The 25,084-nt window shown below is 35.0% G+C and overlaps 1 protein-coding gene across 1 annotated transcript in view; it reads left to right on the forward strand.

Annotated features, from left to right (window-relative positions):
• Cc2d2b (coiled-coil and C2 domain containing 2B) overlaps positions 1-25,084 on the forward strand; it is a 110,425-nt gene that overhangs the window by 18,381 nt on the left and 66,960 nt on the right. Inside the window, exons 4-11 of the mRNA XM_010620871.2 lie at positions 3,060-3,102; positions 4,405-4,475; positions 6,282-6,365; positions 8,770-8,968; positions 9,137-9,273; positions 9,375-9,503; positions 13,249-13,458; positions 20,899-20,996. Coding sequence (XP_010619173.2) covers positions 3,060-3,102; positions 4,405-4,475; positions 6,282-6,365; positions 8,770-8,968; positions 9,137-9,273; positions 9,375-9,503; positions 13,249-13,458; positions 20,899-20,996 — 971 coding nt within the window. The remainder of the gene's footprint in view (positions 1-3,059; positions 3,103-4,404; positions 4,476-6,281; positions 6,366-8,769; positions 8,969-9,136; positions 9,274-9,374; positions 9,504-13,248; positions 13,459-20,898; positions 20,997-25,084) is intronic.

Genomic DNA, 25,084 nt, shown 5'->3' on the forward strand with positions numbered 1-25,084 from the left:
ATTATATCATTAGGATCTTATGTACTATTATAGTTTTTCACACCAGAGAAACTATTAAGTATTTATGCATGTGTGGCATATTTATTTCACTTAGGAGTATATCCTCAGTATGTATCCATTTTCCTATGAAAAAATTTCTCATTCTTTATGGCTGAGTAGTATTCCATTTTATAGAAAAACCACTATCTTGAAATACCTCACTCCAGGCTCTCCTTCACTTGAGAGTTTGTGTTGAAAAGTCTTCTGTGATTCTGATGGGCTTTCCTTTGCATGTGGTTTGTTTCTTTTCTCTGTCTCCTTGTGGTATTTCGTTCTGGGTGTCCAGGATTTTGATTATTATATGTCTAGGTGCAGATTTTTTTTTTATCATGGCTAGTTGGAATCCCATATGCCTCACTTAACTATATGCAAAATTCTCCCCCTCTGTTTGGTAAGTTTTCTGTCATTAATTCTGTGAACAGTTTTTTAAGTCATTTGAACTCTATCCTGCTACTTCATGGATTCCTATCAGTCTTATATTATTCTTCTTTGCAGCATCTAGGAGTTGTTATATTGATTTCTCATGGTCTCTTACTGTTTTTCAGAGATCTCTCTTTTCATGGTCATTGACCACAATCCTATCTTCTATATCTGAAATTCTATCTTCATCCTGTGGCGAATGCTTTCTATAGAGTTTTTAATAGAGAGTTTTTATAGAGTTTTTAATCTCCTGGATAGTTGTTTCAATCATGGATTTCATTTCTTTCCTATATTGGGCATGCGTGGTTTCCATTTTTTTCTTTGCTGTACATTCATGGCTTCTATTATGGCCTCAACTCATGTATTTTTTTAATCTGTTTCTGTTCTAGAGCCTCTAATCATTTCTTTCATTCTTCTCACCATCTCTGTGGTTATCTGGGAAATTGTTTCTGTTTTGAATTTTTCTAGAGCCTGATTTATCTGTTTTATTACTTCTTGTCCTATGAGTTCAATGTGTCTTGGTGGTTGATTGTCAGGTTTTTCCACCTCATTTTCTGTAGAATTTGCCCTTGGTGAGCTGGAAGTCTCTCTTTGTGCCTTGCTTAAGTGTTCCCTCATTTTTATTTTTGTTGTTGGTTCAGTCCTTGATTTAATTCCTGGGTTAATACTTCGATCTTCCAGATATAGCTGGCCTCTAGGTTTTGAATCTGTAATGACTCAGAGAAACTCTCATTTTGATAATACCATGAAGGACAACTGATTAGATCGATTAACCCAAGTGATATAATCAGCAACACAGTAACATCACAGTTTAGAAATTGACAATTTGTGGTAATTATTAATCTATCACCTTTAACCGTGTGAATGAAATCAAAATAAAAGACAAGCACAAAATATGTTTATGGTGGTTAAACTCTTCAATATAACAACTTTACCCTGCATGATGGGGACTTAGAAAGAGTTGGGAAGAGAGGGCTAGATAGGTGTAAGGATCGGAGAAGGTTACAAGTGAAGCCAGAGGACACAGGAAGATCACACAAACTGTAGGGAACTTGAAGACAAGAGTGAAAGGCAGAATGAAAGAGCAAAGACAGGAACAGAACAACAGAAGAGCGATAGGAAAGCTGTATATTGTACTCACTTTCCTTTGAAACTAATGACAATCAAGAGAAAGAAAAAGAGATAAGAAAGCAAAAAGAAGAAATACAAATTAGGGCAGGTACAGTAATGAATGGAGATAAAGAACAACGTGGGGGAGTGAGAGATTAAGTGGGAAAAAGAAGAAAGAAAAGAATTTGAAGAGAGGGAAAAAAATAAAATTTTAAGAAGTAAAAATTTAAAATAATAGGAAAAAGAAAGAAAAAACAATAATTTTTTAAAAAAAGATTTAAAAAATGAAGAACCTCCTTCAGGGCATGTCTCTGCTGACACAATAGACGATGTGGGCAGCAATGTGCAGATGTAAGTCAGTCTCGGCAAGCCAGCAGCAGACCCCTGAGATTCAGGCTGAATTCTGGCTGCAAGGCCCAAATTGAGCTCCCTGACCACCTGCAGGGTTAAATTCTGCAAGATTCTACTGCAGGTTCCACCTGCCTTTTCCCTGAAGATAGTCCAGGTTCCGATGGAAGGAGGTAATCCGTCCAACTTACCAACTGTGGTTGTCTGGTGTGCCTTTATTGCAGAGATTCTCTTCACTTTTCCAGTGGGCTTCAGTTTTCATCAAGGAGCCTGAGAGAGGCCCGTTTCTTTTGTTCACTTCTGCCCTGTCTTCTGTAGCTCAGTACAGGGGCCTTTATGACCTCCTGTGCCGCTGCTGTGCAGCACAGCCAGGAGTCCTGACGCTGTGTGGGGAGCTGAGCTCTTACTCCTCACCAGTCTGCTCCACTTGGAGGCCCTGGCACTGAGAGTGGAGCAGCAGCCTGGCTCCAGGAGGTGGCTCACAGTCCTCACTGGTCTGCTCCACCACCATACTTAATTTTAATGATTGTAGGATATTTAATTAGAATTACTAGGAGGCAGCTAGAAATACAGTTTTGATGCTCAGAACAGTCATGGTTAGAAATAGATTTGGGGAACCACAAAAGCACATACACTCTCCAAAGCCCTTAAGTGTCCCTGCTTTTACTCTGTAGGGCATGACCATTGGAGAATATAATGAATAAAAATTTAAGAATAGAGGAGAAAGATATGGGAAATTTTCTAAGTGTGCTCAACATTGTAAGAAAGTACAGAATAATCAAGTAATCGGTAACACTGGTATAGTATTGAGTTTTCAAAGGATTTTCATATATATGTCTGTTCTCATTTGACTCTACTAGAAGTTGAATAAGAAGGCAATAAATGAACACTAAGAAGTAGCCCTTGGTTTTTAACAATAGATCCTTCCTGATATTACAGAAAACAATTCTTTAATTTAAAAAAATCCACCATATATAAAAACAAACTTTAAAAATTAATAAAAAGATGAAATTTAAGAAAACAGAAAAAGTATAGAAATTGGCATTTTAAAAGAGATGATGTTCAATGGGCTGATGAACATATGAAAAGACATTCAATGACAAAATAAATAATCAAGTTAACCTGCTTTTCTTTTTTGGCAGATGTCAGAGAAAACAGACAACATTGCAGTAGAAGAAATTATAGGCAAGCATCTCTCAAAAGGTTTTCAATAAGTATACCAAATGATATTCTTGGTTTTTATTTTTAAAGATATAAATGATTACTCCTGTGCTACAGATGCAGCCAAGAGCACAACTTTTTAAAGGAATGATTCCTAGGTAATACAAGATAGACATAAGGAAATACATAGAAAAATCAATGCATATAATAGAAGTAAATGCCATATTCTCCACCTTTCTTTTTCTACAAACATGGAGAATCCACTAGTGCTTGAGACGGTAAGACTACAGATATAGAACCTGCTTCAGGAAGGTCCAAGTCTTGGGGAGAAACATAACTCATAGTTGAACTCTGCTTTGTCTATTCAGCAAATATTTATTTAGCATCTTCTATGTGCTGACTTCCACTCTCAGGCCTTGGAATAGAGTATAAATAAGCTGACTTGTGATTTTTTTTTTCTTCCAATTTTAAAATTTAATTTCAGTATGGATATATTTTTTTTTTTATTGAGTTTATTGGTACATTTAGGGATACAGTACAGTTACATTCATTGTTGGGATCATGTACCTTTACATGGCAAGTCTTGATTCTCATTTTTTTCCCCTTACCTCTGCCCTCCCTTCACCCCCTCCTCCCCTCCCCATCTACAAACACTTTATTTTCATCTTTTTGACTTGTGATTTTTAAGTGATACCAAAGAATGCTATAGTTAAGCTTATATAGATTTTCATGACCTATCATGATTTAGATCTGTGCCTACCCCTGCCCTTCACCAGCATAACCTTCCAGTATTCAAATGCAAGAAGAAGAAAAAGCAAAATACAAGGCAAACTGACCATTAGGTCTTACACTTTTTTTTATTGCACACAGGTCTTTACTCTCTCTTATTCCATCCAGTAGATCATGCAGTGGTTAAGCAGAAAATAACACATTGTTTAGAGTGCACACAACCACTGAAGCCTTCTTTATACCTCACAGGATTGTTTCATTTTCTCTAAGAACTGGCCAAAGTAGGGGTCAGAATATCATACTGATTTTACGAGATGGATATTAAGTACTTAAAACAGGTACTTGAAGAAAGGCTTTGGCCAATAACTGTGGAAGAAGGTGAAGTCACAAAAAGAGCAAAAAGTAATCGTAAATATAAATATTTCAGATAAGAAGAGGATTCTAAGCTCTCATGGGGCAATGGCCTAGTTTTTAGAATTTTTATATTGCTTAGACATGCAAGCAATTAAGGTGTCTAGTAAGTACTTTTACTGTTACTGCTGTTTGATTGCAAAAAACGTATTATGAATTTTGTATTATGTCGGTTTCCTGATTTAGATGCAGAAGAAAATCAAAGCATAATAGAGACACTAAGAGGCAAAGTAAGAAAAAAACTGAGAAATGCTAAGGTAATTCTTTTTAAGTTCTTGTTTTCAAATTTACCACTTTAAATGAAAAATGAGGAATGAAAAGCTTTTCATTTTCAAAAAAGAGCTGAAGTAGCCACGAGTGACACATGTATAATCACAGCACTCTGGGAAGGGAAGTCAGGGAGATCTCAAGTTCAAAATTAGCCTGGACAACGTGGGGACTTGGCAAGACTGTCCCAAAGAGCTGAGGACGTAACTCAGTGCAAAGGTCTTAGGTTCAATCCCTACTACCATAAAAAAATAAAAAAATAAAAATTTTTAAAAGCTTTTTTTCCATTGCCTGAGGTTTTTTTTTTTTTTCAATGTTGGGATTGATTCTGAGGCTCATAGATGCTAGGCAAGTACTATAACTGCTGATATACATCCCTGGCCCCAAAGTTCAGTCATAATACAGCTCCTTAACGCTGGGGAGCTTCAAGTTCTTTGCTGTTTCCTCCCCTTTTATATCATGGCATCCCTATAATGTGAAGAAGTGAGTGGATTACATTAATTATATATGACATCTCATGAAAATACCTATGTACACACCCATACATACACACTTTTAGGAAAAAAAACACTGAAAAGTCTTGGATTTTGCTACAGGAGACTTATGAACACAACTGTGCTTATTTTTATAAACATTTATTTATATTGTATTTGAAGTTGAGGGGAAAAGTCTTCAATTCAGCTGCTCATTGATATTAAAATGTCCATAGTTTATGATAGATTTTTTTAAAAGTTTAAAACATTTTTCTGAACAGCAAAAAAAAATCACTCTAAAAGTGTATGATCCAATTATTTTTAGTTAATTTATAGAATTATGCAATCAACACCACAGTCCCAATTCTAAGCTCATCATTCTGAAAAGGAGCCCTCATCCTCATTTGCAGTCACTCCCTATTCCTGGTTGGCATTTTTTAATCTTAAAAATGCATAATAAAATATTGTTAAAAGATAAAGTCACTCATAATAAAATTTAAAGGGTTTGTTTGAGCAGGTAAGCACTCTTGTCACCAAGCTATATCCCCACCCTGACGAATAACTTTTAAAGTTAATATGACAGCTAAATCATACATACAAACAGGCTATAATATAAACTTGTGTATTTTACAAATATTAAATCTCTTTATTCTTATTAACTGAGTTTTACCTTATATTTTAGAATTGTTTCCTTATAAACCTCTCTTAATGTACTTCAGTTTAATATATGTGTGAGAAATAAGTCATGTGATTTTCATTCAAAAGATCCATTTTTCAAAACATGGAAAAAAATGAAGTCGTATTTATCAGCAAGTTTATAACTAATAATATGCTGTGTTTAAGACATTTAATTACCCATAATTCCACCAAAGATTGTGAGATGAAATACTTGTGTTAGTTTGTTAAAACTTGTGTACACGAAAACAATTGAAAAATAGAGAAATAACGTCTGACTTGAGCCAGCATTTTATTTAAACTATGAGATGATGCTTTTAATTCTTAAAGTGAGAAAAAATCACGTGGGAAGATGGAGATTTGGGCTTTGCTTTATTCTGGTTTGTATTACAGTTACCAAAACATTAAAAGATTTTTTTTTAATTTCATGAACTAAACCAACTCAAAGCTGAATATAATTTGGTAAAAATAAGTTGGTCCTCCGCTTCTTGTTTTAGAATAATAGTTTACCATAGTACTGAAAAGTGTTTCTTAAATGTACCAATAAAAAATATAAAGAAAAAAACAGAAAAGTGTTTCTTCACTTATAGGAAGAAAAAAATGTTCATTTAAATACTAAGCATTGATTTACTGTTATTTAACCCCCAGACTAAAGTCTTGATGGATGAAGGTCTTTCATTTTTCATTCTGAGTACTGAAGAAGGCTCAGTGTTGAGCAAGTCATCAGAGCAGGTTGGATTTGTTCCTTTCTCTCCCACATTCTCACTCTCAAGAAAACAACTCTGTTAAAGCCATAGAACATAATATTTGATGGAAGGTGAAATGTTAATTACACCTTTTTCTCCTCTTTGACTTGAGTAGCTGTTCATAATACCTAACATTTATTGAACATTTATTGGATGCCAATGATATATTAAGTTTTCAAAATGAACTGGGTCTTTCAAATCCATAACAATCCTATGAGTCAGGGATTATTATCTTTATTCTAAAGGTAAAGAAACTCAGACATAGATGATTGAGTATTGATAAAGCTGAGTATTGATAGGTTATCTGCTATAAAGTCTGTGTATTTTTTTCCTATCCTCTCCAAGTGTCCCACAGTGTTCTCCGTGATCTCTACTACCCTTCATAGTTTCCCCAAGATTTATCCCTCCAAAGCCAATCCTATAACTTTGTGATTTCTATCTCTTCTTTCCACCTCCTTGATTCCCCGTTGTTCTATGCCTGCCCTTTCCTTGAGCATGAGTTAGTCTCACTCATCTTTCTCCATCTCCTCCTGACTTTTCATCTCACCAGCCTTCCTATTTTCTCCTCTTCTTATAACTTTTTCCAGTTCCTCTGTACTTTCAACTCTCTTCACAAATTTTTTTGTTTGTTTGTTTCAAGTTTTTTTGAGACAGGGTCTTGTATTCCAAGCTCCTTGAATTCACTAGGTATTCACAGGCTGGCCTAAAATGCATGCTGATCCTCCTCCCTCAGCTTCCCTAGTGCTGTTATTACAGATGTGAACTACCAAGCCTGGCTGTCTTCACAGTTTTTTTTCAAGGCCCTGCCACTTTGAACCATCTATTCCCAATTGTCCTACCTACTACTATCTTCTGACATTTCTCAATCAGGTCCTCCTTTCAAGTCCTTCTTGGGCCACCATTTTCCTTCCTATTTACTTTCCATTCCCTTTCTTTGTATTCTTTGCTTTGCTCTTTTCACTCCTTTTTCGTTATTTTTTCATAATAAAAACTTTGTGTTTTAAAAATTTGACCAAGTAAAAGCAAGAAATTTTGAATAAGAAAAATAAAAATCATCTGATACTCTATTGCCTTGAGATAACCACTATTACTATTTGTCATAGCTTTCTCTAAGCTTATGCCCACACTTCCACACATATAGTTTTATATAAACAGAATCACTAATAAATGGCAATCCCACTTTTCCAGTTGCTCAGCCAAACCTAATACTACCCTTAGATTCTCCTTTACTTGGGGACCTTCTATCTAGTTCATAACAAATCTGTATTCACTGTAGCCCTTACAGCTGATTTACATGCCACACAGTAATCGGTATGATCCACTTGAAATCTAGGACAAACTCTTCTTTTGCTTACACCTTTTAATGGTCTGTCTCACTTAAAATGCATGCTAATGTCTTTACATGACTTGGCCTCCTCAGCACCATTCTAAATTCATTCATTCTTCTGCTTTCCCCTTTTCTCACACCTGCCTCCAACCACACTGGCTTCCTTCTGCTCCTCACCTACAGCATTCTTTTGCCTTCTGGCCTTTAAGCCTATTTATCTGCCTAGAACAGTGGTGGCAAACTTGGCACATGTACCACAGCAGGCTGTTCATTATCGTTAAAAATTCTACAGCGTTCCCCATCACTCGCCTACAGAGTCCTTTCCTTAGCCTCATGCTTTATCCCTCATTATCTGTGATACCTTTGGATCTCTATTCAAATGATACATTGTTAAAGATATTTTATCTGACAACTGTTCCTAATATCATAGCCCACAGCTCCTTTTAATTATATAAAAATATATTTTAAGATTTAGTAATATATCTTTTTCCAAATTTATCATCAGATTATTTATACCTTATATATTATATCATATGTATGCATAATTTTTCCTATTTTCAGTATAATGACTCTGTCATAGGCTTATTTGTTGTATCTTTTCTCTTTTTTTGCCTTTAAATACCTTCTAGAAAACAGCATACCTATTTCATATAATATCAGGTAGCAGTGTGCTCTGAGTGATGGAAAAAAGGAAAGTTTAAAACCACATTGTTTGTCATCTCTGGATTCTGTCCTAAACTTTGAGTTTCATATTTATGTGTCATAATTCAATATCTTTGAACATTTTTTCCATAGGATAGGAGGGGCTTAAATTACAGTTCTATTTCTGTAGTCTTTACATGGAGAATTGCAAAGATGGGCTATAGAAAAATCATATTGTATAATGATGAGTTTCACTATGTTAAATGAAATTTTGTTATAACACACTTTCAGCTAGTACTTGATCCCAATGAAGTATATCAGAATTACAGATCACAGTAAGATTGCAATATATTTTATTTATCCACATCTTAATCATTGGAGACCAGCATGTAAACTTATTTTCCTTTTTGATATTCAACAGAGATCAGTAAATTATAGTCACTCCAAATGCTTTTCAGTTAGTGATAAATTACAAAATATTGCTGAGGAGCAAGATGAAGATTTTATGCAAGAAGTCATTTTTACAGATTTATTTGAAGTAAAAGCTGCTGAATATGAAGATGATCAAGAAAAACTGACAAAAAAGCAGGAAAATATTTTTATGCCAAACAGTTCCCCAGGTAATGTTCTTTTCTAATAAAATATTCAAGACATTAATGAAATATTTTAGGATAATAGCTTCTTTGTATGCTGGATAAATTAAAAATATTGATCTTAAACTGTTATAAGTGTTCTATATTGTTATTCTGTTTTGGACTTTAATGTAATATCCAAGTTTTATTATTAAGTGGCCAGCCAATATAAACTGCCAAAAGGTACAATGCCACGCATCTTAGAAGACGAAGGACTCTATATTCAGAAAAAGCCAGAAACATATAAAAAGACCTGCAATAAAATGGAAAATCGCCTGCTTCAACTAAGTGAGGCAAGTGTACTAGCTGACAAGTTATACAACTTATGAATAGTACATCACATTTATTTTTAGGTACATATTTAATTACTATATATCTTAAATATTTTTGATAGGGAAAGTGTTGGTTTGAAGAGAGTGGAGAAATAATGTCATTACCTTCACCTATTAGACAGTCATGGAATTTCAGATTAAATGTAAACAAGGAATCCTTAAATCCAGCACTAAAGACCACATACAGGAAGGTAACAAATAGCAGTTTATTTGTAATCATGGCTGGAATTCTAATATCAATTATAACAAAATTTTATGGTTTAATTTTTACGCTTTAAATATATTGTCTAGTAATAAATAAACTATGATGAAATCATTAAGCAGCTCTTAAGATTATTTTTGAGGAATAGTTCATTACATGGAGAAATGCTCAAAATAAATATGAAGTGGAAAGAGTGCAACATTAAAGCAGATCTTAATTTTGAAAAAATAATGATGAATTAATGGTATTCAAGGTAAATACTATTAATAACATCTATCACTATGGATTACTCTTGCCTCTCAATTTTGACTATTTTAGATAAATTATATATATAATATAATATATAATTATATATACACATATATATTATATATTATATATACATACATATAGACAGAGAGACAAAGAATGTCAAAGTAGAAATACTGCTTATAGGTTTGTATGAGTGCAGTTTTAGTATATAATGCTGAACAGGTTTTCAAAAGTTGTAGGAAATTATACACAAAGTGTAAGTGTAAGAGAGTTTCAGGTGCTTGATTTCTTGCTAAGATTTGATATTACCTGTTTTTTTAATCATTTTTATTATGGTATATATAAATACAATTCCATTAAGATCTGCATGTTTGGGGCCTTTGCTTGGTCCTTGATTCATTGTTGCCCAGATCTGTGTGCATTTGGTGTAACACAGGTACCTGGCTTTAGAAGTCTACTCAATCTCCTCAAATCAACTGTTGCTTACAGCCAGTATATTAGGGAGTTTACCTCCCAAGAAAATGCATTCCAGTGTTGCACAGTTTTGTGTATTGTTTTCTGTTGTTGAATTAAAATCTATCCCTCATTACTTCTATTTAATTGACCATAAAGAACTCATAAAGCACTTCACCTATACATCTCTTCGGATAATTGAAGCCTACACTGACTTCCACCTGTAGCTTTTGCTCTCCAGTCTAATCTTACTTCATTTGAGTGTTGTTAGAAATTCCACCATCTCAGTTACCCTTTTCCAGCTTCTGAGAACCACAGTTAGTAGGCACTGAATATGATAGGGCCAATGATTTATGTCACTCCCGTAGAAATCCAAAGCAAGTAAGCAGCACAGTTTTTCAACTAATGATAAATCTGACTAACAAGACAGGCCCCTGTAGTTTAGGGATTTGATTTCTAGAAATTCACTTATAATTTTTAAAACTTAAAATGGAAACTTTTTTCTTTGTGAGTTTTTTTTTCTGATAATGATCAGTTACCAGTTTAATAGCAAGTGATAAATCCCTGTAATGGGATCTTTGTTGAACCTTAAAGAACACAGATGTAATAGATATAGATTAAAGAAAAACAAGCCTTGTAGCTGTTTGCCTGCCTTCTTGAAATCCAAGTGAGGAAGAAGGGAAGCTTCCTAACCCAGGAAATATTTAGCCACTATACGGGTACCCTACATTTCTTAAGAGGGCATTGATTTGTTTACATCAGGTTTGGGATGGGACAACCATTTTCTTCAGCATAGCAGCAGGTAAAATACCACTGGCACACACTAGACAGTATATGTCTTAGTCCATTTTTATGTTTTAAATAATAGAATACCACAGATTATGTACATTATAAAATGTAGTGGTTTATTTGGGCTCACAATTCTGTCCTGTGGTTGGGGGGCTGAATCTGAAGATGATGTTTTTTCTGGTAGGGTCCTGAGATGGACATGGCATCTGTGCCATCAAAGAGACAGGAACCATACCAGCTCCAAAGAGACCTAGCCAATCTGGCTTTTATAGCAGACACACTCTTGAGACATCCATTAATCTACTAATTATATTCATGGGTTAATACTTTCATAAGGCCAGAGCCCTAATCACATCTTATAGGTATCACCTGTTCCCTCCTCTAACTATCTCATAATGGCAATTAAATTTCAATGTGAATTTCAGACTGATCCAGAGAGAGGGATCAGTGTCTGTCTTTTTGTTTTCTGGTACTGAGATGAGAGACAGACAAGAGGGATGACTCATTCTTTGGTGAGCAATGTAGAAAGGAAAGCACAGAGCCTTACACTCCAGTTTTCCTCTACCCAACTGCCCAAGCCTCTCAGCTCAGAAAACTTCCCTGCAGCCCACTCCCAATAATCCACACTGAAAAAGCAGCAGGACATGAGGAGCAAATGGAACTCGTGGAGCACGACAGTCTCGTTTCAGCCATGAAGTACCCTGCTGTCACACAGCAAGTCTAGACTGCCCTCCTGTCTCTGTCACCCATGTACACCATTAGAGAGTAAGGGAAGGAGTCTATAAAAAAAAAAAAGCAGCAAAGTGAGACGAAATCAGGCTGAGGAGCTCACTGAACTCAGGGCCTTTGCACTGAGCCATCTCTCCCGTTCTTTTTTTTTTGTACCAGGGATTGAACTGCGGTCCTTGGGTTTGTGAGGCAGGTGGTAGAACCACTGAGCTAACTCCCCGGCCCCTTTCTTTATTTTTTTAAGACAAAGTCTCCTAAACTCTCTCAGTTGCCCAGGCTGGACTCAACGTGGATTGTCCTGTCTCATTCTCCCAGGGTGCTGAGATTACAATCATGTGCCACCACGCCCCACTTTATCGTTCTCCTTCATAGTTAGATTCATCATGACTCTTACTACAAGTGACTGGAAATTAATGAATTTGTCTAGACATGCAAGAATTGGGCTACACATGCTAAGTAACTCACCAGCCTTCTCACATTACATCATTAAAAATCAATTACATTGACATTCAAACATATGTGGTTAAATTAAAAACGGACTAAACCATCCACACAACATTTTTCATGTAATTTAGGCCTACAGATTTCCACCAATTTAGGGGCAATTTAGTATTCAGATAGCAACTATCTCTCTTTGCCAATTTCCTGTCTCTGGGACAAAAATACCAACACTAACAATTTAAAGGAGGAGAAGTTTATTTTGGCTCATGGCTTCAGTCCAAGAACAGCTTGTTCTAATGCACTAACAGAATGGCAAGAGAGGCATGGTGGAGGAAAAGGTGCTCAGCTCATGGCAGTCAGGAAGCAGAAAGAGAAGGGGACGAAGGGAGATACATCCTTCCAGGTCACCCCTACCCAGGGACATGCCTCTTCTTACCAGGCCCCACTTTCTATCAGCACATTCAGCTATAACTTTAACAGTGGAATGATTGATCCACTGATGAATATAGTGCCCCCATAATCCAATTATCTTTCAAAAGCCCCACCTCTGAACACATATAACTTTAAATCTAAGCCATAACACTGTCTCAAGTACCAGAAGAAACAATTTCCTTAGGCAGCATTTACTTAGATGACTCAGGTGCCTCCAGGGAATTTTCTAGGTGAATAGCAATATATTCATTTAAAAATAATGCTTTGCTAAGTCATTACTATTTAATTCTGGCCCACAAATGATCATTATACCATCATGTAATCAAACTCGACCCAAAACCTGTTACATTTGTCATAATGTTTCTATAGGAAATTATTTTCAATCCCATAATTCAAAAGTCCAACTTCCACCAGTAAACAAGAATAAAGTAAATGATAACAATTTATAGCAAGATGGCTAAAATGCTGTAATACAAATATGTTTTATGAAATTAAAGGCTGTAATCAGTTTTGAAGGTCAAATTTTTGCTTTTGCTCTACTATATTACTGTTCTACAATTGACATGTTACTCTTATAAGGAAAAGTTACTTGTAATTTTTTAAAAGAGAATCAAATTAACATTGTGCTTTTTTTAAAGGCAATAAAATCTGACATTGAGAGTTCTTTTAGGAACAAAATGGAAGGTCAAAGGGAAATGTACCAATTAGATCTCAACATTACTGGTTTGCAATTTAGCCATCACCCTCTATTCAATAAAGAGCAAGTAATATGTGCTAGACTGCTGCAACTTTATGAACATTTTCAGGACAGGAAGCAACAGAATTTACCACAGCTACTTTATGAAAAGGTGAGAATGGACTTTGTTGTATTTCAAAGCTAAACATTTAATATAAAAGAAAAATTTCTTAGTTTACAGCAAGTTATCATAAAACATTTCCTTGGTATTCTTAACCAGTTAGAACAGTCATTTGAGTTTAGTTTTTCTGAAAAAAAAACTGAGAGTTGACTTGCTGGGAAGACAGCCTCAAACATCCTGCAGTATTTTTTATCACATATATGTTATTTACTGAGCAGTAGTATTGTTTTTTCTATGGCTTTGACCTAAAGGAGCCATGTCCTTTTTTAGAGTTTTGTAATAGAGTATTTTGATAAAAATATTGAGGTCTTGAATTAAAGAGTCTTCTTCTGATATAAGCAATCCAAATTGTCATCTATTGGCATTATGAAGGATATATATTAATTCTGAAAAAGGAATCAAGAGTTCCCACTAATAATTTTCACAAACCTATTCATGTCGTTTAGCCTGCTGGGTTACAGATATATGAGCATTTTGTTAACTGGTGTTCTCTATATAAGTCTCTATATGAAATAAAATTGTTATTACTTGATCAGATTTTTAAAATTAAATAATATTGTTGGAAAAATTCTATAATATATAAATCTGTAAACAAGATACTTTGGGGGAGCAGTACTGGTGATTAAGCCCATTTTAAGTTAAATACCTTATAAGGCATTTAAACATTTAATTCTGATGGAGTTGTGAAGATATCTCTTAGGCAATCAGTGTTCTGCTAACCAAAAACTAAAAAAAAAAAAAAAAAAAAAAAAAAAAAAAAAAAAAAAAAAATCATTTATGGGCAGCCAGTAGTGCGTGATATCTGACAGACCAAAATTGTAAAGATACCTTTCTATATATTTTTGTAGTGTGTGTGTGTGTGTGTGTGTGTGTGTGTGTGTGTGTGTGTGTGTGATTTCTGGCCTTTTCCTCTATGTAGAATTTATAGCTGTGTCTTGAAGGAAGTTTGGCTCCAAATCAATTTTCCCCTAAGAGATTAGCCAAATAGCCAAGCAGCATAATTTCTGTACTTAAAATACTACCTTCTGAACAAGCCAGTTTGCATGTCATATTTATATAGGTTTGTTTAAGATTTATTTTATAGATATACTGGTCTGCTTCTGCCCTGTTTTTGTTACCATATTTAATTATTAAATCATGATAGGACAATTGCCTTTTCATTATTGCCTTTTCTAGAATGTTTTGGATACTCTTAATGAATTTGATGTTCTATTCAAACCTTAAAATTCACCTGTCACTCTATATTTTAAAACTCTAATACCATTTTATTGTGGTTGCATTACACTGTTGCATTAATTGTGACAGAAAACTTGTTGTTATAAAAATCATGTTTCCTGAGATTCTGAGGAGCAGTGTTGTGGTCCAGACCACTGTGACTGCCAGCAGATTCCAGCCAGGGATCCACACTGACCCCAGAGGCAAGGGCATGCCTGCCCAACCAAGGGCCCAACTGGAAAAGAGCTTCAGTCAGAGGCTTGCCCCTATACTCTCTCTGGTGGAGACCCTAGCCAGAAGCCTGCTTAGGCAATAGGAACTGGGGAGCACAGCCCACAGCCAAAGACCCTCTCAGACAACAAGGTACACAGGGGCCCCAGCAAGAGGCACACCTAGATACCATCCTAAGTGTGCTCAGGCCCCAGCAAGAAGCCTCCCAAGACAACATATGCCTCAACAAAGGCACAGCAGGTGCATCTGTTGAAATGAGAAGACATGGAACTATATCCCAAAACCAGACTTCCAGATCACCTAAGGCAACACCAAAGGGAAACAAGACAGAAAAAGCAGATACTCAACCACCTGGACTCCCTGAACAGGCAACAAAAGATGATCTAGAAAAAATGAAATCAGAAATAATTTCTAAGATAATAACATAGAATGTGCCCATAGTGCAAGACATAGTTAATAAATCTGGAGTGGACACAGACAAAAAAATAGAGGAGCTCAGGAACATGATGGAATCCCAACAGGAACCAAATGGAATCCATAAAACAAATGCAAACAGATCTCCAGAAGATTAAAAACTCCTGTTTCATGAAGCAGACTGAGCCAATGCAAAGATAGAATTTCAGATATAGAAGATAGGGTTACAATTGGTGACCAGGACAAGAAAAATTTCTTTAAAATAGTAAGGGACCATAAGAAATCAATCCAGCAATTGTTGGATGATGCAAAGAAGAATAATGTAAGACTGATTAGAGTTAATGAAGAAACAGGAGGGAGTACAGATGGCATAAAAAACTGTTCACAGAAGCAATGGCAAAAAACTTCCCAAGTAGGGTAAAACAATTTGACATACAGATAAGTGAGGCATACAGAACTCCAACGAGCTGTGATTTTTTTAAAAAATCTACACATAGACATATAATAGTTAAGATTCCAAAAACAACAAAAGAATAAAATTCTACAAGCACTTAGAGAAAAGAAACAAATCACATACAAAGGAAAGCTTATCAGAATCACAGCAGACTTCTCAACACAAACTCTCAAGGCAAAAAGAGCTTGGAGTGATATATTTGAAACCCTCAAGGAAAACAGTCTCCAACCAGATTGATGCACCCTGCAAAAAACTATGTTTCAAAATTGATAGAGAAATAAGATACTTTCATCACAAAAAGCACCTCAGGAACTTCATGAATACCAAACCAGAGGTCCAAAAAATTTTAAACAGTATCCTAGGAAAAGACTACAAGGATCACAACCTGAGGAAGCCCAGCAAAATGAACCCATCAGGCATGACAAATTAAACACAAAGGGGAAAAATCCAACAAAAAGACAAAGATATGACAAGGATAAGTCAATTTGTATAAGTTATAACTATTAATGTTAATGGTCTTAATTCACCAATCAAAAGAAATACACTGGCAGAATGGGCCAAGAAGCAAAATCCAACAATATGCAGTACACAAGAAACACACTTAATTCAAAAAGAAACTCAGACTGAAGTTAAAGGGTGGAAAACAATACTTCATTAATCAGGAATCCAAAAGAAAGCAGGAGTAGCTATCCTGTTTGCATATCAAGTGGATTTCAAGCCAACACTGACTAAGAGAGACAAAAAAGGACAGTACATCCTTGTAAAGGGAACAATCCAAGAGGAAGAGATGACAATCATAAATATATATGCACCAAACACTAGTGCACCCAACTTTATAAAACAAATATTAATGGACATGAAAAATCAAATAAGCAGTAACACAATAGTAGTGGGGGACCTCAATACCCCACTGTCACATATAGGTAAACTAGAGAGAAAATGAAAAATAAAATACTAGAACTCAATCAAACTCTTGAACAAATGGACTTAACAGATGTTTACAGAGTGTTCCACCCCAGAGAATCAGATTACATATTCTTTTCAGCTGTATATGGCTCCACATACTCACTCATAGAACATGTCTAAGTAAGTGCAAAGGAATTGAAGTTATCTCCTGTACATTATCAGACAGCAGTGTGATGAAATTAGAGATCAATAGCAAAAGAAGCCATAAGAATTTCATAAACACATGGCAATTGAACAACACAATTCTGAATAACCAACTGGTCACAGAGGAAATTAAAGAAGAAATTAGATAGTTCCCACAATTAAATAACAATGACAATGCAACCTATCTATGGGACACAATCAGTCTTACCAGGGAAATTCATAGTGGTGAATACTCATATTAGAAAAACAAAGCGAGCTCAATTACACAATCTGATGCTGAACGTCAAGTTTCTAGAAAAAGAAGACCAAGAAAAACCCAAAGCTCATACAAGGGAGGAGAGTATAATGATCAGAACAAAAATCAATGCAATGGAGACTAAGAGAATTAAAAAAAAATCAACAAAGCCAAGAGTTAGTTCTTCAAATGAATAAACAGAATTGACAAACGCTTAGCCAACCTTATCAAAAAAGGAAAGAAAAGGCCCAAGTTCATGCAATTAGGAATGAAAAGTGTGAAATTATGACAGACCCAGCAGAAATTCAGAAGATCGTCAATATCTACTTTAAGAACACCAATAAGATGGAAAATACAGAAGAAATGGACAGGTTCCTAGATTCATATAAATTACCAAAGTTGAACAAAGATGATATAAAAATTCTAAACAGCCTAATATCTATCAATGAAATTGAAAAACACAATTAAAAACTTACCAACTAAGACAAGCCTGGGCCCTGAGGCTCACTGCTGAATTCTACAAGACATTTAGAGAGGAACTATTGCCAATACTGTTTAAATTCATCAATAAAATTTAAAAGGAAACAATACTCCAAATTCATACCTGGAAGCAAGCATCAACTTGATCCCCAAAGCAGAGAAAGACCCAACCAAAAAATAGAACTATAGGCCAATCTCACTAATGAACATAGATGCAAAAAAATCCTTAATAAGTACCTAATAAATACTGCAAGTAGAATGAAGAAGATCATACACCCTGGCCAAGTGAAATTCATCCCAGGGATGCAGGGATGGTTCAACGTATGCAAACCAATAAATGTTATATACTATATTAATAGAGCCAAGGACAAAAACCACATGATCATGTCAATAAATGCAGAAAAAGCATTTGACAAAATCCAACATGCATTAATGATAAAACCCCCACAGAAAATTGGAATAGATGGTCTCTACCTCAATCTGATAAAAGCCATCTATGAAAAACCAACAGTCAACAGCACACTAAATGGCCAAAAACTGAAATCCTTCACACTAAAATCAGGAATAAGATCAGAATGTCCCCTCTCACCACTCCTGTTCAATATAGTTTTGGAAACATTATTAGATAAGAGAAAGAAATAAAAGGAATAAAGATAGGAAATTACGAAGTCAAATTGTCAGTATTTGCAGATGATACTTTATATAGAAGACCCCAACAACTGTATTAAAAGTCTTCTAGACTTAACCAAATTCATTAAAGTAGCTGGGTACAAGGTCAACACACAATCAAAAATTAATAGCTTTCCTGTACATGAAAAACAGATTCACTGAGAGAGAAGTGGGGCAAATAATTCTTTTCACAATAGCATCCAAAAAATTGAAATACCTAGGAGTCAACCTAACAAAAGAGATCAAAGACCTCTACTCTTAAAACTACAGCACTCTGAAAAAAGTTCAAAGACAATATTAGAAAATGGAAAGACATCCCTTGCTCCTGAGTAGAAAGAATCAACGTAGTGAAAATGGCCATACTTCCAAAACTGCTATATAGATTCAGTGCTGTCCCAATTGAAATCCCAGTAGCATACTTCACAGACCTTGAGAAAACAATTCAAAAATTCATTTGGAATTAAAAGAGATGTAGGATAACAAAAGCAATTCTAGACAATAAAGACAAAGTAGGGGGTATCACAATCCCCAACTTGAAACTATACTACAAATCTACTGGCATAAAAAACAGCATGCTACTAGCAAAGAAACAGACCTGAGGACCAGTGGAAGAGATTAGAAGATGCAGAAACAACTCCAGACATATTCAGCCCCCTCATTTTCGACAAAGGAGACAACACCCTCACAGAAGGAAAGATAGCCTTTTTAATAAATGGTGATGGAAAAACTGGCTTTCAACTTGTCAAAGATTAAAACTAGACCTATATCTCTCACCATGCCCTAAACTAAAAATGGATTAAAGATCCAAATATTAAAACAGAAACACTAAACTGGCTGGAAGAGAGGTTAGGTAGAACTCTTGAAGACATTGGTGTAGGAAAAGATTTTATGCACAGAACCACAGTTGCACCTGAAGTAGCACAAACAACAAGTGGGATCTCTTCTTAATAAAAAGCTTCTGCACAGCAATAGAAACCACTAATACTGTGAAGAGACAACCCATAATGTAGGATAAAATTTTCATCAGCTGTTCCTCAAAAGTCTACTATCTAGAATATATAAAAACTTTTAAAAGAATTTTTAAAAGACCCAATCCAAAAGTGGGCATCAGAAATGAACAGACATTTCTCACACAAAGAAGTAGAAATAGGAAATAAACATAACAAAAAATGTTCAATATCACTGGTCATTTGAGAGATGCAAATGAAAACAATGCTGAGATTCCACCTCACCCCAGAAATAATGCCTGCTATCATGAAATCAAACAATAACAAACACTGGTGGGGCTATGGGGAAAGAGGAACCCTGTTCCACTGCTGGTGGTAATGTAGACTGGTGCAACCACTGTTGAAATCAGTATGGAGATACCTCAAAGAACTAGGATTGGAAGTCCCATTTGACCCAGCTATTCCCCTCCTGGGTATCTTCCCCCCAAAAAAATAATCACACTGCAGTGATATATGTACACCCATGTTCATAGCAGCACAATTTGTGATAGCTAAAACTTGGAAGCAGCCTAATTGCCCATCAACGGGAGACTAGAAAAAGAAAATGTATGTGTGGGCTAAATGGATGAACACTGAGGCCATACTCTTCAGTGAAACAAACAGGACACACTTGTAAATACCAAATAGTTTCTCTAGTGTGAGAAATTGAAAGTGTAAATAAGGACTAAAAGGTATAATAGACAATGCAAAATAGGAAGAAAAGGGACAAAGGGCAAGGAGAAATAGGAGGGGTAGGGGAAAGAAAAGAAGGGAATGGGATTAATAAGAAAATGAAAAAATGGAAACAAAGTCTTTGTAGATAGGGAGGCAGGGAGGGATTGAAGGAAGGGTAGGGGGTTGGGGAAAATATAAGAACCAAGATTGATTATGTAAAGGTGCAAATTTCCAACAATGAATGTCATTATATTGTATACCTTAAATGTACCAATACAAGTATTTTTTTTAAACATTGGGCTTCCTTATAGTGCATTTCTATTTGTTTGGGTCTTTCCTGTCTTCCAGTGGAAAAGTTGGTAACAGTTAACTATAGTCACCCCCATGACAGATTTCTCCTGCGAGAAATTTAGGGTGTAGTTTCTTTCAGTTTTACTTCTCTATAAAAGTATGTTTAAGTTAACTGTTTTATACCTTCTGTAATATACCTTCTTTCTTGATTTTATTTTTTCTTATTTGCCTTTTTTATGTGTTACACTTTCATGGAGAGACATGCACATAGGTTCTCAATACAGATACACAAATATGGATGTAATGATGACATTGTCTTTATGGATAAAGACAGATATCTTTCTCTTACTGTGAGGTTTTAAGCGGAAGATAAAGTGTGTACCTCTGCTCAATCTGCCTTCTTGATTTAATGGCATTTCTTTATATAAACTGATGAACTGATTGCCTTTTCACATTCAATGTATAATGTTTATTGCTTGGGCAGCTATTCAGGCTTTTCTAAGCTCTGCTCCAAACTGCTTATAGGAAAATATATTTTGAAAGACAGAACAGTAATATACAACAGAGTTCTACACTTGTAGAAGTTACAGATGTATTAGACCTACAGATAAATTGTAGAGATGCTCACAGGTAAATATAATGTACCAAAAGAGCTCTTTTCTTTGTGATAGCTGAAAACACTGACAAATGCTACCAAATCAATGAATGAAAACTCTGAAATATCCCAACTTGTCAGAAAGTCTTTACAAGATTATTATTGGCAGATAAGGTAGGTTTTGAAGCACTCATGTATTTATCAAATATTTATTAACTTCTTTAGATAAATCACTGTATTTTGCTATAGAAGATTAGGAGAAATACAAGATCCCTAATCTTTAGGAAATTACAGAAGTGGTTACAGTATTTCTTAGAGGCTCATGTTTGTGTAGAAATATTTCACAGAAATATCATGAGAAAGCAGTTGTTTTAATATCCTCTGATGTATTTTATGTTTCTAAAAATATTTGTTGAAGAAAATTACTGAGTTCATCAATATTTATAAATTGACTTGGATTATATTATTCTCAGGTGTTTGTATATATTTGAAAATTAGAGCGAGACGTGGCTATTCATTTCTGTAATTCCAGCACTGGGGAGGCTGAGGCAGAAGGATTCCCATGAGTTCGAGGACATACTGGGCTACATAGTAAGTTCAGGGGTAGCCTGAACTGACACTTTGTCTCAAAAAAAAAAGTGAACACTTACATATGTACAAGGTACATTTATTAGTTAATTAATTATGTCTAAATTAATTACATTAATTCAGTCTACTTTTGTTTTTGTGTTTGCTTTTGTTTTGGTACCGGGGATTGAACTCGGGCCCTTGTGCTTGTGAGACAGGCACCAGAACCACTGAGCTAAATCCCTGGCCCCTATATTAATTCAGTCTAAAGATATGACTCTAGAAGTAAATGAATTTAAGGACCCTGTCTAAAAAATACATGGTTTACAAGTTAAGAAACACTGGCTTATAAACTAGATGAGAGAATTTATCAGAGTATGAAACAACTGGAAAAATAATTACAAAATGAAGCATAATAATTTTCAAGGAATTTCAAAAGTAAAAAAGCTCATTTGGAAGATAACTTATTTAGTAGACAGTTCAACTGTGCACAAAAATATATATGAAAAATATATATGATTTGATAGGTACAGAAAATTCCTGACTCCCTGCCACGACCTGATATGATTCTATAGACCCTTAGCCACAAGAGACAACAAATAATTTAAATGTTGGTTTCCTAGGGCAACTTTTAAAAATGCAGATATTACTTGATAAGGTTAACATATTCCTTTAAACAAGGCCTGGCATAAGATGAGTACTCAACAAATACTAGCTGAATAAATCAAGAGAACACATCAGTATTTACAGCACAATAAACTAGTGTTATTTATATTAACTAAAGTTCAAGGCAAATAGCCATTGACATAATGAACACAGAACAAGTCAACTTTGATGCAACAAAAAAAAAAAAAAAAAAAAAAAAAAAAAAAAAAGAAGAAAGAAAGAAAAGTGGGCTTTAGATGGAGTCCAATACTGGCAGGTAGAGGTCCACTAGAGAGGGTGGGTGGGGGTCCCGACTAGGTCATCACATTTATTAAAACAGAAAAATACGATGTGCTAAATCTTGATTCAGGAAAATTTGAGTTTGTGATTTAGAAGGGCTGCAAAGGGTAGATTTTGGACATTTGAAAACAACTTTTGTATTAGGGAAATATGTGCACATGAAAAACAATTAAGAAATGATACTGTTAACCTTAATGGCTGTCTTTTAGGTATCCGGTACCCACAATTACCTAATGTCCAGGAAAGAAATCTTCAAATCACTTATGACTCCCTTTTGCTGCCTCTCTCAGTCTTCATATCCATTTAGTAGCCACCTTATTTTACTTTTAAAATCTCTTTCCATCCTGTCTTTGCCCTCTTCAGCATTCCTACCAATTCTATTCACCTCAAGCACTTATCTTCCAGGTGGACTACTTAGTCTCCTAAAATATCTCTTTAAACTCCACTCCATACTTAAATAAGGTTGAATTTGCTTTGTAAATAAACCTCACTACCTTCAAAATAAAATTCAATAGCCTTAGCATAATCTATAATTCCTTGCATAATCTCACTCCTTACCTCTCCAGCTTCATCTTAGGGGCCCTGTGACATCAAACTTTATAGTCAGTGTCCTAAATATACCATTTTAATACTTCTAGATTCTGTTTTAATGTCTTTTGTTTCTAGAATGTTCTTTCATTTTTTCTGTCTAATACTTAGACCACATATAAAATTTATGTCAATTTTATGTCACTTTTTCAGGGGTGCTTTTACTTACCCATTAGATTAGATTAAATTCTATCTGTCTATCTATCCATCCCCATGGCACATTGTATTGCCCTTTTCATAATTCTCATCACATTTATAAATACTTACTCTGTATCTTCTTTCACTGAGATAGTATTTGCCAGCACTTAAAACAATTCATGCCACATAACAAATATCTATTATGTATTAATTGATTTGAAATGAATACTATTCTCTATGAGTACCCATTTCTTTTGACGTCTTTCACTACTATTGCCTACCATCCTGTTTTTTATGAACAAACTCTATGTTTTGTGGATTTCTGATGCGATACCTATAACACTCTATTGCATTAATTAATTTACATGTCCATAAGCTTCTTCAATCCATAGAGCATGTCTTTTTACCTCTTTACTCACACTTTGCCAGCATAGTGCCTGAAACACAAACAGTACTGAATAATTGTTTACTGAATGAATGAATGAATGAAAATAGGCTTCTGTTTCTAGAACAGTGGTACACTAGATTCCTGAATAGCCCTACTGTCAGATGAAATACATAATTTATCTTTATAAAGAGATTGCTGAGATGGCAAGAACATAAGGAAACTGCAGAAGCCAAAAGCAAAGTGAAAGGAAAAATACTAGTAAATCAGAGACAAAACCATCTTTTACATTAAGGATATTTGCTTCCTAGTAACCTTGAGCTATCATTCAAGTGGCTTAATAGAGTACTAAAAACAAAAGACAAAGCAAGTTTAGGCTACTTAGAAAGTTTAATAAAGATTACTATGTAATGGACATTAAACCTCAAAAAGGAATTAAAAGAGGATGACAGAGACTGGTCTTTGACCTTGACACTAAGAAAAGAGGGAAATTTTTCTTTTGAAAATTCATAATCACAAATCTAACAACTTAGAATTATGACCTGAATTAGGTTTATTTGTTTATTTTTAAATTTTTGGTGATATCAAGGGTTGAACTTGGGGCATTCTGCCACTGACCTACACCCCCAGCCTTTATCTATTTATTTATTCATTCATTTGTTCATTTAACTTTTTGTGACACTGGTGACTGAACCCAGGGCCTTCACACAGAGCTACATCCCCATTGAGACAGTCACATGAACTTGCCCAGGCTGGCCTCAAGCTTACTATCCTCCTGCTTAGACTCCTGAGTAGTTGGAATTATTGGCATGAGCCACCAGACCTAGCTCAGTTTCGAATTTCACTTACTATAGTCCCAGATTGGTAGTGATAACAAACTGGCAAATGAAATATATCTGGATGAACACAGTTTTAATCCTAGCTCAGGGATTACTCATAGGTATGATATTCTAAGGAACACAGGCTTATAGTAAAATATTTATAGCCTCTTCTGTTGTAATTACATAAAAATACCAGGAGGAAGAAAGAGCACAAATAATCAGAGACATGCAAATAAAGACTTATGTAAGGTAATGGAATTATCAGATATATAAAATAACTTTAATATGAATCAAAAATAAAAGGCAAGGTTGAAAATATTTACAAATAAGATAGAGTTCTGGGAAGATAGAAAAGGACCTTACTGTCCAAATATTGGGTGTCTATGCTATTAGAGGTGCAAAGAGATGGAAGCATTATTGTTTTACCTTCTCTCCTTGTTGCAAGCCCCACCTCTACCTCCTTTCAAGTTCTCTTGAGATTCTGATAACCTAAATTGGAACCAGTCCTGCTGTAGTGGCTTTGGACTCACCCATATAGAACTTACTTGGTGGCAAAATAAAAGTTGTAGATGTCTCAAACTATACCAAAGCAAGCAAAAGCAACAGAAGGGCATACACTAACTTGGTTTGCAATCTCTTTTACATACATAATAAAGTACTAGTCAGAAATTAACTAAACTGCTACGTAGATTGCAAGAACAATTATCAAAATGTATGGGATCTCTACTTCCTTTCTTTCACTGTTATTTTCTTCAATATCCTTCTCTCTTTGGTGCTTATTATAGCTTAATGGAATTCCAGTTAAACTATTTCTGTTT

This window comes from Fukomys damarensis, unplaced genomic scaffold, assembly GCF_012274545.1.
Source record: "Fukomys damarensis isolate Sample0158 unplaced genomic scaffold, DMR_v1.0_HiC HiC_scaffold_8, whole genome shotgun sequence".
NCBI classification, from domain to species: domain Eukaryota; kingdom Metazoa; phylum Chordata; class Mammalia; order Rodentia; family Bathyergidae; genus Fukomys; species Fukomys damarensis.